We start from the raw sequence: 12,193 nt of genomic DNA on the forward strand, positions 1-12,193 counted from the left end.
CAGGATGAGCATCATTGCCACCTGGAGTGACTTGAGGAGAGAATGCTCAGGGAGGATGGCTGGGGCAGTACCATTAAGGGTAATACCATCAGGTCTTCTCAAGATATGATGCCTGGCACAGCTGCCACACTTTGCCGAATACTAGGGCTGGCCCTGCCACCTGCCTTCCAGTACACCAGCCCTTTGTTCCTGGGGCTTCTGGTCTAGACAGGCCACAAAAGCAGTAGTCTATTTCGCAGCTCATGGGCTACTATACAGGACTGATGGTTTGCGTTCATACAGATGAGTCAGATATCGGGCAGGTCCATTCTGTGCTCCACTGAGCTGAATGGGAGTTTTATATGAGCACCCATGGAAATTCCCCCATGATCCTTACTTTAAAAACTTGCTAAGCTAGCTAGCTTTGCTTCTTTCTTTGCAGTGCCAAATGCTTTAACTCTTCAATTATTTCATTTGCAATGGTCAGACAATGGCTTTCAAAGTGCTGGTAGTTGAGAAACTCAGCACTTCTGCATTCCTCTTGGGATCTTCTGCTACTGCCTAATAAAGAAATTGATCTTGTTTGACCACAGCATTTTTTATTATGTTGTACTCTGGCATTTATCCCTAATTGTTCCCACTGGGGCTGTTAAGGGTGCTTATGCACTTGTGTTTCTCCCTATGTCGCTTTGAAGATCTTATTCATTATTTTGTGAAAGTGCTCCAGAAAGTGTTTATTAAAACACACCAAGAAAAATGGTGAAAGTAAACATTCATGCCGTACTGTGCTTGCTTCGATTGTAGTGTTTATTTTCTCTTTGTGTTGGTTGTTTTCACTGTAATAAATGAAGTGTTCCCTTTTTATTCCCCATGTTCCAAAGGGTCACAAAAATACCTAGACACAGGGAGGAAAATTTATCCCAGACTAATTGTGGCTTTATTTTGTTTCAGAGCACAGATATGAGTCCTGCAAGCAGTACCAACTCACTTCCTGTTAGCCCACTTACTGAAGAACCAGTGCCATTCAAGGTAAAGCTATTTGATTATGGAATCAGTGCTTCATGCAATATTTTACTTAAGCAGGAACATGCAGTGATGTGCTCTTGCTATAGCCACACTTTTATGACAATGATGAGGAGTTGGCTGATCTGCCAGATGACAAGATATACTGAAACAGCTCTCATCTTTTATGAGATCCTAACATTCTGTGCATAGACCATATTCTGCTAAGGTTCCTGTTCTTTCCTTTCATAGATAAATGAATATAGTCTCTATGGTTTGCTTTGGTTTGCTTTTAAAGAACATGGACCAGAAGTGCTAGCATCTCTTGGAAAACTGTTTCTGTCCGAGAAGTGGGAGGGTGCTTTGTGGGTGTGGGAGGTGGTGTGTATGTGTCCCTCTATGCTTTTCTACAGCCAGAAGAAGGTATCTGTTTGCCTGTATTTACAGGACTTTGTGTTTTCTTTCCCTGTCAGACAACCATGTGTGAAGACTGCCAAATCCTGATAAGCAAGGCAGTCCTTGTTCATGCCTTAATGTGACTTTTGTGAAGTAAAACACTGGGGTGACTTTCTCAATGCTGCATGCTAGCTGATAACATGACAAGTGCGCAGCCCACAACAATCACTTCGTAGCATCCTCTGAACTGTCTTCTTACCCAAAGAACAGGGTCAATGTCAAGGAGGGGTATGGTTGAGCAACTACTGAGGGCCCATGCTTCAGCAAGAAACCACTGGGGAGAGATGGGCAGAATTGAAGGAATTCTGGCCTTTTCAGCCTCGAGAACAAAGATGAAGGAAGCTATGATAGCCCTCTTGAAAGGTTGTCATCCAGAGGAAGGTCAAGATCTCTTCTGGCCAGAGTGCAGGACACAGAGTAACAGGCTCAAGTTACAGAAAGCCAGATTCCAACTGAACATCCAGAACTTACTGGGTGTTATAGCTGTTCAGCAAATGAACCAATTACCCCAGGAGGTTGTGGGCTGTCCCACAAGATGCAACTGGACATCCACCTGAGAGGGATGGTTTAACTTGGAGTCCTGTACTGAGCAGGGGGTGGGGTGGACATGATGGCCTGCTTTACTCTTTCCAACTCTATGCATAGTATTCTATGATTCTATGAGAAGAGTCTGTCATATCAGCTTCTGCTTATCATCACTGCAGCCTGCTTGTTCACTTTCTTCTTGCTCTGGCTCAGACAGTGGTGGAGGTGAGGAGGAGCAGATGCCTCTTTGCTCTCTGTCTGTCAAGCAAAGGACAGAGATATGAGAAAGAGAATAAGCAGCAGGTGGCAATAGCTGGTCAACTTGAAGGTCAGCTTGCTGAACAAAGAGTCCATTGAGGGTGTCTTGTCTAGAGAACCCTTCAAGACCTGGCACACTTGGATGCCCAGGGGTTATATGGACCAGATGCTAGTTCTCTTTACTCTGAGCACCATCCAAGCAATGTAGAAAATCAATGCTTTTGATACTTCTTGCTGTGTAGTTCAAAGTCTGAGTAACTCTGTGTTGGGGGAAGCCATCACCCATAACCTGGGTCCTTCACAGGTGATAAAACCTTCACATGTTTTATCTTATAACTTTCAACATTCCTGACTATTGGTTCTTCTGGTTGGGGTGCAAATGGGGATTAAAGTCCAGAATATCTAGGGAAAGACAGCAGTAGGCTTTCCGTCATGACTTTGATGTCGATTGCCTGTTTTTTTGTTTTGGTTTTTTTTTAATTCTTCTGGTTTCCTGCCTTTAACATTTCCTGCTCTAGGTTACATGGTACCTTGCCATTGGAGACTGGAAGTTACCTGCATGTCTACCTGAGTGTCTGACAGGCATGTGTAGAGACATAAGCTACCTTCATCCTTCCATCATAGAACTCAAGGTGGCCTACGCAGGGGACTGAGCCTGCTCCTTTCCAAGTGCTCAGGCCTGCCTAGCCTTAGCAAGGTTACTACACCATGTGCATTCAGACCATGCCCTGAAATAGTGTGTGCAAATTACCATCTGCACATCTTTCCTCTGCCATTAAAGTGGGTAGTTATGTTGATATGTTCTCCACAGCCCAAAAAATGGGGGTCCTGGCCAGGTTCCCCAGAGGTGACAGCAGGAAGCCATACCCAGGACTGCACATGCCATTTGGGGACCATTGAAGCTGTGCCAGGGCTTTACCCTTCACCAGCACATCCAAAGTCTTGGATGCAGCTTTGGTGCTCACCACCATCTCCAGTGGATGGACACCAGGGAGGTTGCACTGCCAAGCACTGGGGATTTTTCATCCCCTGGGGCAAGGATGTCATCTCCCCACTTCCAAGCTTAGCTGCAATTCTTGCAGTGACTTGGCCAGGGGGACATTTTCCCAGATGGCACCACAGCACACAGTGGCTTCATCTTGAATGCACAGTCAGCCGCACATAAGTTACAAAGAACATCTATAATATACAGAGGGGGAAGGAGGGAGGTGGGTCGACATGTTTGCCTGGGTCTTTGGACTCTTTCCAGGCAGGGCAAAGCCTAAACTTTTGAGGAGTACCAAAAAAGCAGAGGTGGTTCCTCCTGTTTGCATGCTTTTAACAGACATATCCACACTGTTTTTGTTTGTAAAATAAAGTGGGGCAGAGAAAATGTAGGGCCCCACAAGCTCACCCCTGGATACAAGCCGGAGCACAGCTAAAGGGACTGTCATGATGGACAATGTACTCCTGGCACATGCAGGATCCAGGCTTCTTTCTGGAGGAGGAGCACCTGCCAATCGCAAGCAGCCTGTCGGTGGCAGCAGGAACTTGTTCCGAGAAGCCAACTATATGAGAGAAAACTCAGTATAAATATATTTATAGTTGACAGCTGTACAAATCTGTGTACTTCTGCTCTGGCTCCAAAGGTGTTTACATTCTGAACGGTTTTTAAAAGCAAGGTCTTCACTTTCCTGTGGAACTCATGTAAACGTTGAGGTCAGGCTCCAGGGAGATTTGGATGTATCACTGAGCCAATGCCAGTAAGTGCAAATAAAAGTAATATAAAATGCAACCATTTCTGTTATTGCTTCTTGACTCGCTCCAGGAGAGAGCAATATTGTTTCAGCAGTAATGTGAGTGAGTGATTTTATATGCAATAACCCTTTCCAACTACTGTCAGTGTATAATAACAGTTTCTTATGACAGGAGATGGATTACTCTGGCCAAACAGTCCTAAAACTTCCCACACTCTTGCTCCTGTGAAGTGAACGTAAATATTTAGATTTTTAATGTGATGTGTTCAGGCAGTGCTGAGAAAACCATTGTTGCTAAACAACAGAGTATAAGAACTGATCCTCGGTGGGATGGTTGATACCCTTTGGGTTGGCTATGGTTTACTGTTGAAACTGAAATAAGCTGAAGCTGTCTTTTCAGAATCTCTGATATGACTTACAAAATAAGAAGTATCCTTTAATGGTACTTCTTTTTGCGCTCGCTCTCTCTCTCTCTCTCTCTCTCTCTCTCTCTCTCTCTCTCTCTCTCTCTCTCTCTCAATACTCTTTGTTCTTCCAGAAAAAGACAGAGAAAGACAGAGAGTGATACAATATTTTCACCCCATGCACCTTATTTCTTCCATTCTGCAAAGGCTGAGCTCATGTCATTCTTCTTGCTCCTTCTTTGTGCCTTCAGTCTTACCGATCATGCATTTACTCTCACATAATTTGCTGGGGCGCACTTGGGTGCCACATGTTAACAGCATACTACATGAGAAATCAATAACTGAAACAAGCCCTTTGTATATCATGGGTGCTCACCACAATAGGTTGAGCTATATTCTTAAATACTATGGAATAACCAAGCTTACTCGGAGCTGTTTTGAATTAAAAAATCCCCCCACTTCAAGCAAGATCTGGGTCTCCCTCCTTTCTTCCATAAGCCTCAACTCCATGCACCTCACTGTATAATGTGCTGAGTTTGGAGGACTTGGCAGCATCTGTGCTCATCAAAGCATCCAGGCATAAAAGAAGTCCACAGTGCCACTGATACCTTGCCTTTTCTGAGTTCTTGCAGAGTTGCACAGTCTCTCCTTTGGATCTGCATTACTGGAAAGTAATGTTGGCCCATGCTTGGGAACTGTCCAGCTGCTTCCCTACCAAGGGTTGATGTAAATCAGCATCAGACATGACCATGCAGTATTCACAAGGCCACTGTCATCGCTACATCTAGATCCTGGGTGGCCTGATCTCAGCTTGCCACCATTTGCCATTCTCAGTTTGTTTGCCCTCTTGATATAGGCCAATATTTCCGCCGCTACTCAGAAGGGGAAGAGGAGATGATGATGATGATTTAGTTCATAAATAATGCTTAAGAATAGTGGCTGCTGCTCTTCCTTGCTTCCATCCCTCTTTGGTCACATAGAAAGGACAGGTGAACAGGCAGCAAGAGCAGACAGATGAGCAGCACATCCTGAGGGTTCTCGGGACTGGTAGCAGATCCTCTGGATGGGCAGGGGAAGCCTTTTGAAAATGCTGATCCTGGCACTGGCTGCATTATTCATCAGAGGCATGCAGGAGATGATACATGCATTTTGCTGTATATGCTCGGCCTCCTCTAAGATGGCTGGGTTTTATAATTAAGCATACAGAATCTAGCAGCATGGGATTATACAGCTGACTGCACATTACGCTTCCATGGCCTGTCGTGCAACCATTTGCAGATTATGCTTGGGCAGCCCATTAGACAACAGTGGGCAGGGATTATTTATTTATTTATTTATTTATTTATTTATTACTCCACGGATTTAGTGCATTCTGCACTAATAGTCCTGTTGGAATCACTTGGCGGATTACAACATAGCAGTTAACAACAATGAAACAACAACAACAACATAAAACCACAATATAGCAATCAATTAAAAACACTATAGTAACAATAATATTCATAATATAATGGCAACAGTATATTAGAATACACAGAATTCTACAACAGAGTTAAGGCATGATAGGTTTTATATAAGGCTATATAAAATGTAATTTCTTTAAAATTATACACAATCAAGTATTACAATGTCTAGAAAATGTTTGTGCTCCAAAAAGTTTGTAATGAAGGTACCAGGCAAACTGCTTTTGGGAGGCTGGTCCACAGGTGGGGTGCAACCACTGAGAAGACCCCTCTTGCATTCACCATCCTTCTTACCTCCTTAGAGGAAGACAGCACATATGGGAGCAGGTCCTTCAAACATCCCGGTCCCAAGCCATTTAGAGCTTTATCTATTAAAACACGGACTGTGTGTGGCACAGTGGTTTAAACTGCTGTGCTGCTAGGCTGGTGGATTGAAAGGTTGCTGGTTCAAATCTGCACAACGGGGTGAGTTCCCGTTGCTCCATCCCAGCTCCTGCCAACCTTGCAGTTCGAAAGCATGCAAATGCAAGTAGATAAAAAGGTACCACTTCGGTGGGCAGGTAACAGCGTTCCGTGCACTTCGGTGTTTAGTCATGCCGGCCACATGACCACGGAGACTGTCTGCAGACAAATGCTGGCTCCCTCGGCTAGGAAACAGAGATGAGCACCGCCTCCTAGAGTCAGGTGTGACTGTAATGTCATGCGGAAACCTCTACCTTTTTACCTTTACTATTAAACCAAGTGGCTTAAATTGGGCCCAGAGCTGAACTGGTAACCAATGTAGCTGGTAAAGTACTGGAGTAACATGAGCACATGAACTTGCTCACACCATCAGTTGTTCCACCCTATTTGGTACCAGGTGCAGTTTCCAGACTGTCTTCAGTGGCAGCCCTATGTAAAGGGCACTGTAATAGTCCAGTTGAGAGGTTGCCAGAGCATGGGTGACTGTGGCTAGGCTCCATCTGTCCAGGTAGGACTGGAGTTGGTAAATTAACTGTAGCTGAAAGAAAGCACTCCTGGCCACTGAGACTACCTGAAACTCAAGTGATAGTTTTGGGTCCTGGAGCACACCCAGGCTATGGACCCTTCCCTTCAGGGGGAGTGCAGCCCCATCCAGAACAAGCTGAAGCCTCCCCCCGCCCTTGCCCCGTTTGAGCAGACGGACCATCCACCAACAGCACTTCTGTCTTATCTGGACTGAACCTCAGTTTACTGGCCCTAATGCAGTCCATTATTAAGCTCAGGAAGTGTTGCAGGATGGAGACCACCTCCCCAGTGTCCACTTCTGCAGTGTTTTTCTGTTGGCTCAATTGATTTGCACCGGCAGAAACTATGCTCTGCAATACGCACACATGGTGAATCCATGTGTTTGTGCAACCCGTTACACATTATGCTTGCACAAGCTGTTGTGATACCTGATTGTACGTTATGCTTGCACAACCCACTCTGAAACTTGTTCCACAACTGCTTGCACAAGTATTATGTGTGTCTGCCTGCACAATGGAGAGATTTGGCCAAACTGTGCTAGCTGTATTTGAGCTTACAGAACCTGTACCTGATGTACGCTTGACTAGGGGTCAGATAAAACTGTTTTAGGGGCTGGATCTGGCCTGCCAGCCACTGGTTGTCTGGTTTCTACTGTTTCCATGGGGTACAGGACTTATCAGTCAGTCAGTTGATCGCACATTCCCTTTAAAAAGGAGGAGGAACTTGATGGCTTTTGGTGATGGACTGAATTGCTTACTCCTGATAAACATCTACAAAGCAAATGCATGTTTGAGTTAGAGAGGGACAAAGGTCACCTTTTTTAACCATAAATTTGAGGCAACAGCAAAGCTGTTGCTCCCCGGAATAGGCCTGAGGACTCAATCACAGGAAAGTTGGAATTAAAATCACCACTGTGCCTCCTACTGTGCCATTTCCTCAGTAACTCCTAACTTCCACAGCATCTCTAGGTTCCCAGCTGCCCTCTGCAGGGGGTCCTTCAGGCTCTTTATGTGACATTGTTTTTGACAATACTCTCTGAGCCATCAAAATGATAAAACGGTTTAGGGAGGAACGGAAGCTACTCAGTCCTTGATTTAGTGCAAGAGTTGCCATCTTTCAAAATATAAATTAACAGAGTGTTTCTCTGTGCCTTCAGGTTCAGAAAGTTGGATGGAAAAAAAATATGTTGCACTATACATAATTATAAAGAGCAGCAACTGTCCCAAGAGAGATTGAAGACTTAAAACCATTCTTTTCTCCTTTTCTGGAATAACTGTTTTCCATAAGTAGAGATGGAAAAATCCATCTATTTCCGGACTGTGTCATTTTGTCTGTATTCAGTCATAAGTTTATTCTGTCCAATTTTGCATCAGTCTGGAATTTAACAAGCACATATGCAGTTTGCATTCATTTTGAACATTTTCCCTAACATAGACTTTTCTCTACTTCTGCAGTTTTGTATACAGCTTTCCATATAATGAGCCATTTTGTATGGAAGTTTCCCATTTAAACATATACAAGATTTCTAATCCAAGAACTGCAACACAAAATTCAAAGAAGCATGTAATCCATGGGATAACTGTGTTCTGGTCCTTTATATTAAAGGTTAGTTTGCTTTCAAATGCAGACCAAAGTTCCCAGCCATAGCCATGATAATAGTTTTGTTACAAGTTCTCTATTTTAAATAGATAAAACAAATACATTCATAAATCATTCTTCTTACAGTCAAAGCCACAATTGTGCTTCTCTAGTACAATGGCCCTCAGTGATAGCAGACACAGTATTTTCCCATTTCCTGTTACAGATCTTCCTCAGACTGATATTTGGTGATGGCTTGTACAAATCAAACACCTAGACTGGATTCTCTTTTGACAATGTAAATTGTAGTTGTGGGTTCCCCAATCTGGATGGAACAGCAGTGGCATGGGAGGAAGAGTTAAACCCCACAACCATTTTGCAGATATACTGATCTATCAGACAGTACAATTACTTTTATATCTTAAGTGTAACATGTAGTTTGACCTCAACAGCCTGGGTTGATGGAGAGATTCTTGTTACCCAGTATCATACGCCTACCAATTTTAACCAATGTATGGGATAGCTTATAGCCCTCCAAATCAGTCACTCAGAGGATCCAGATCCTCCTGATCCACCTGAAGTTTGACCACTGAAATAGATCGATGTAAAGAGATGCATTCTAATCAGACCTTTAGTGTGAACTAGATGGGAAACAAACCATAGTGTGCTGCTGAACATGGCAACTCCATATGAGTTTCCCTTCTTTCTTGCCCTTCATCATGCCATGCACCCCCATTTTCTCAGAGGCAGCCAATAATATGGAGGGAAGGTTGTGAAAACACAGCTTGTGATGACAGCTGGTTCTGTTCAGGCATTTACCTAAACACATATGGGCTGGATAGGGCAGATGTGCCAATCCAGGCATTCCAGTCTAGTCCAGAGATCCTCTGGGGGTGCCTCCAAGGAATCACCTCAGTGGGCATCTCTCACTGTTACCTCGTACCTTAGACTGAACAACCTTCGATCAGAAAAAGAGCAGAGATGAGGGTTCAGGCCATCCTTACTTTCTGTGTCACTTACTCCATCTCCTTCACTTAATGTGGAAATTTGCTGGAATGGCTGAAGTGGAGTTGGTTCCCCTCCCTTGTCAAAACCAGATTTCCTGATACAGAGGACCAGGTTTCAGTGAAACTTTTATGGATGCTATTCCAGTAATTGGCTTTCAGCCTTTACAGTCCCTGTAACAGTCAAGAGAGTACAGTGTGATTCCCTAACCAGAGCTTGTTCAGAGAAGACCTAAACAGACTTGGACCTTCCATACTGAACAAGTTAAAACAAGTTTATATTTGTTTATATGAGAACCAGTGTGGGAAAGCACGGCTAAGAGTGCTGGAATGAGACTCAGGAGATCTAAGTTCTAGTTCCCACTTAGTCGAGTGCTCTGGCTGACTTTGGGCCTGTCACTGTCTCTCAGCCTAAGTTGTCTTGCCAAGGCTGAGGGTAGTTCCACACCCTAACCCTAACCCTGTGACTCAGAATCAGTCTTACAGGATATAGTTGGCTCCAGATTGGGGCAACTTCCGACGCACAGCTTTGATTGAGCAACAGAGTACCTTCTCCTTTGCCCACCCCAGTCCCTACCCTCTTTATGGGGACAGCCGATGCAGGCCTTGTCTGCAGGCTTCCCAGGCACATGGATCCTTCATCCAAAGGAGGTTCTAAGCCACTCAGTTCAACATGTAGTGCAGTCATCGTGTCTGGAGGTGTGTACTGGGGGTGCTGTGGGTGTGCATCACATTTGTGCTGCTGCTCCCTACAGGCTCCTACCCCACTCATGTTCAGTCAGGTGCCTGAAGGGGTCGCACATGTTTTCACAGACGCACATTGCAAGAAGAAAGGGGAACACTTCTCCTAGTTTTGCCACTCTGGGCAGGGCCCTTCATCCATAATTTTATTCCATTCATCCCCTTACAAAGTAATTTGTTAGAAGGGGTCAACCACGTAATTGAGAGCATCAGAACAAACCATGTGATGGCCATGGTGGAAGTAAAGCTTGATACTTCTGCTGGTGGTCCGTTTGGCTGCTGCCATCTGCTTTCCTGCCCTTCCTTTCCAACCCTGAGGGGAGAGAAAGGTAAACCTCTTAGGGAGGAGGAGGAGGAGGATGAAGAGCTGGCCCCACCTGCTCAGTTGTCCACCCACCATGCAGCTTAAGCAGGTGGCACTGGTGGGTAGGAGGAGCAGCAGCAAAAGCAGCAGCTGGTCAGAACGTCATGAAGGAAGATGTGGAATTGGCGGATGTGTCTTGCCTGAGTGTCCCCTCTGCACGCAAGCACACCCAGAGAGCCTGCTTGGCACTGCCTCCTCTCTAAGGATTTCTTCTTTTTCCTTCTTGTTGTTATTCTTCTCAGTTTTATAAGAACAACAAAGAGAAACGCCTAGCAAGTGTGCCTGATACTTCTACCACTGAACTCTTCAGCTGACCCCTTTTCAAATTTAACATAAATATTATGCAAATGTGTACAAACAGGGAAATGGCTTAGCCCAAGGGTAGAACGCCTGTCTGTCTCTTTGAGAGTTTGAAATGTTTCCAGGTGTGTACGTGAATGTGGTGCCATCCAGGAATACAACAAGGAGTAAAGGGAAGTAAAATGCATCAACAGCTTTAGACAAGGATGGAAATAATGACAAACACTCCTAAGTTTCATTGGTTCCTTCACACTATTGCACTTTAATGAATATTACCTTGTTTTGCCCAATGGTTGTTTAAATGACAAAGGTTTGTCTGTTTTATAACAGTTGTAGGGATTTGCTAACTCTCTCCAGCTTTTATTAGCTTGGTTACTCTGTTCTCAGTTCAGTAATTAGCCTGGTTGATGCTAATCCCCAGAGGAAGAAACAGCAACACTAATAGAAAGGAACAATCCTGGGCAGAAGCACTGGAAGCGTGTCTGCTGACAGATCTCCCTTACATCATCTATCTGTTCTTCCTCCTCCTTGCCTTCTCCTTCTTTTTCCTCTTGATGTGGGATGTGTATCCGGTGTACCATTTTCATGCAGTGCATTTTTGAAATAGGTCATCTAAGAAATCACATCACATTTGGGAATCTAGATCCTGAAATGCATTATTCATTTAGAATGATATCCCATTGATAGGGAGAGAAAGAAAAAAGTATTTGCTTTTATTTTTAAATGGGTATCTGCTAAAATAGGCTTGCTAATCAATCAAAAACAATATAAAAAATCAGACATAACAAACCGAAGCAGCAGGAAACCGCAGCATGAAGAACAAGAATCAGATTCCAGAGAATTGCTTTGAACTGATTTTTAAAGCAACAGCAAATCAGACTGGCTTGGTCTAGAATCAAATAGTTGATTCAGTTGAAACATCACGAGCTTGATTCTGTACTTTGTGCACAGCGCAAGCAAGGCATATGGGTAGGAGACTGGCAGCATATGACACAGGATGGAAGATGGAGAGCTTATTCTTGACCAGAGGCTGCAGGGTCATCCAGGAAGATGTGTAGGCTTCCCTAGGCATTGAAAATTGCAAGAACCAGTCAGCAAAAATGTTCTTTCTTGGAGTAGATGTGCTAAATGAGTTAAATTGGCCATGCTGGTTTGGGATGAGGAAAGCTACAGTCCCACACATCTGGGGAACATTCAGTTGGGAAAAGGCTCTTCTTGTCTGCAGTGCACATTTTTTTCTCTCCCAATTTCATGCTCCCTCATTATTCTGCACTAGTTTTTTTCCAGTCTGGCCTGGGAATTAGCTGTTGCTTTATGATGATTTATCTGTCATTGTCCTGGCTGTATGAGGATGAATGCAAAATTTATTTGCAAAAACATCCTAAAATGGTAATTT

General features: G+C 44.1%; 1 protein-coding gene across 2 annotated transcripts in view; it reads left to right on the forward strand.

Moving 5' to 3' along the window:
- Positions 1–12,193, forward strand: part of CCSER1 (coiled-coil serine rich protein 1) — a 494,606-nt gene that overhangs the window by 393,052 nt on the left and 89,361 nt on the right. For both annotated transcript variants that reach the window (XM_044428521.1, XM_044428522.1), the window contains exon 7: positions 931–1,008. In XM_044428521.1, coding sequence (XP_044284456.1) covers positions 931–1,008 — 78 coding nt within the window. The remainder of the gene's footprint in view (positions 1–930; positions 1,009–12,193) is intronic.

The sequence above is a fragment of the Varanus komodoensis genome, unplaced genomic scaffold (genome assembly GCF_004798865.1).
Source record: "Varanus komodoensis strain SLA01 unplaced genomic scaffold, ASM479886v1 scaffold2, whole genome shotgun sequence".
NCBI classification, from domain to species: domain Eukaryota; kingdom Metazoa; phylum Chordata; class Lepidosauria; order Squamata; family Varanidae; genus Varanus; species Varanus komodoensis.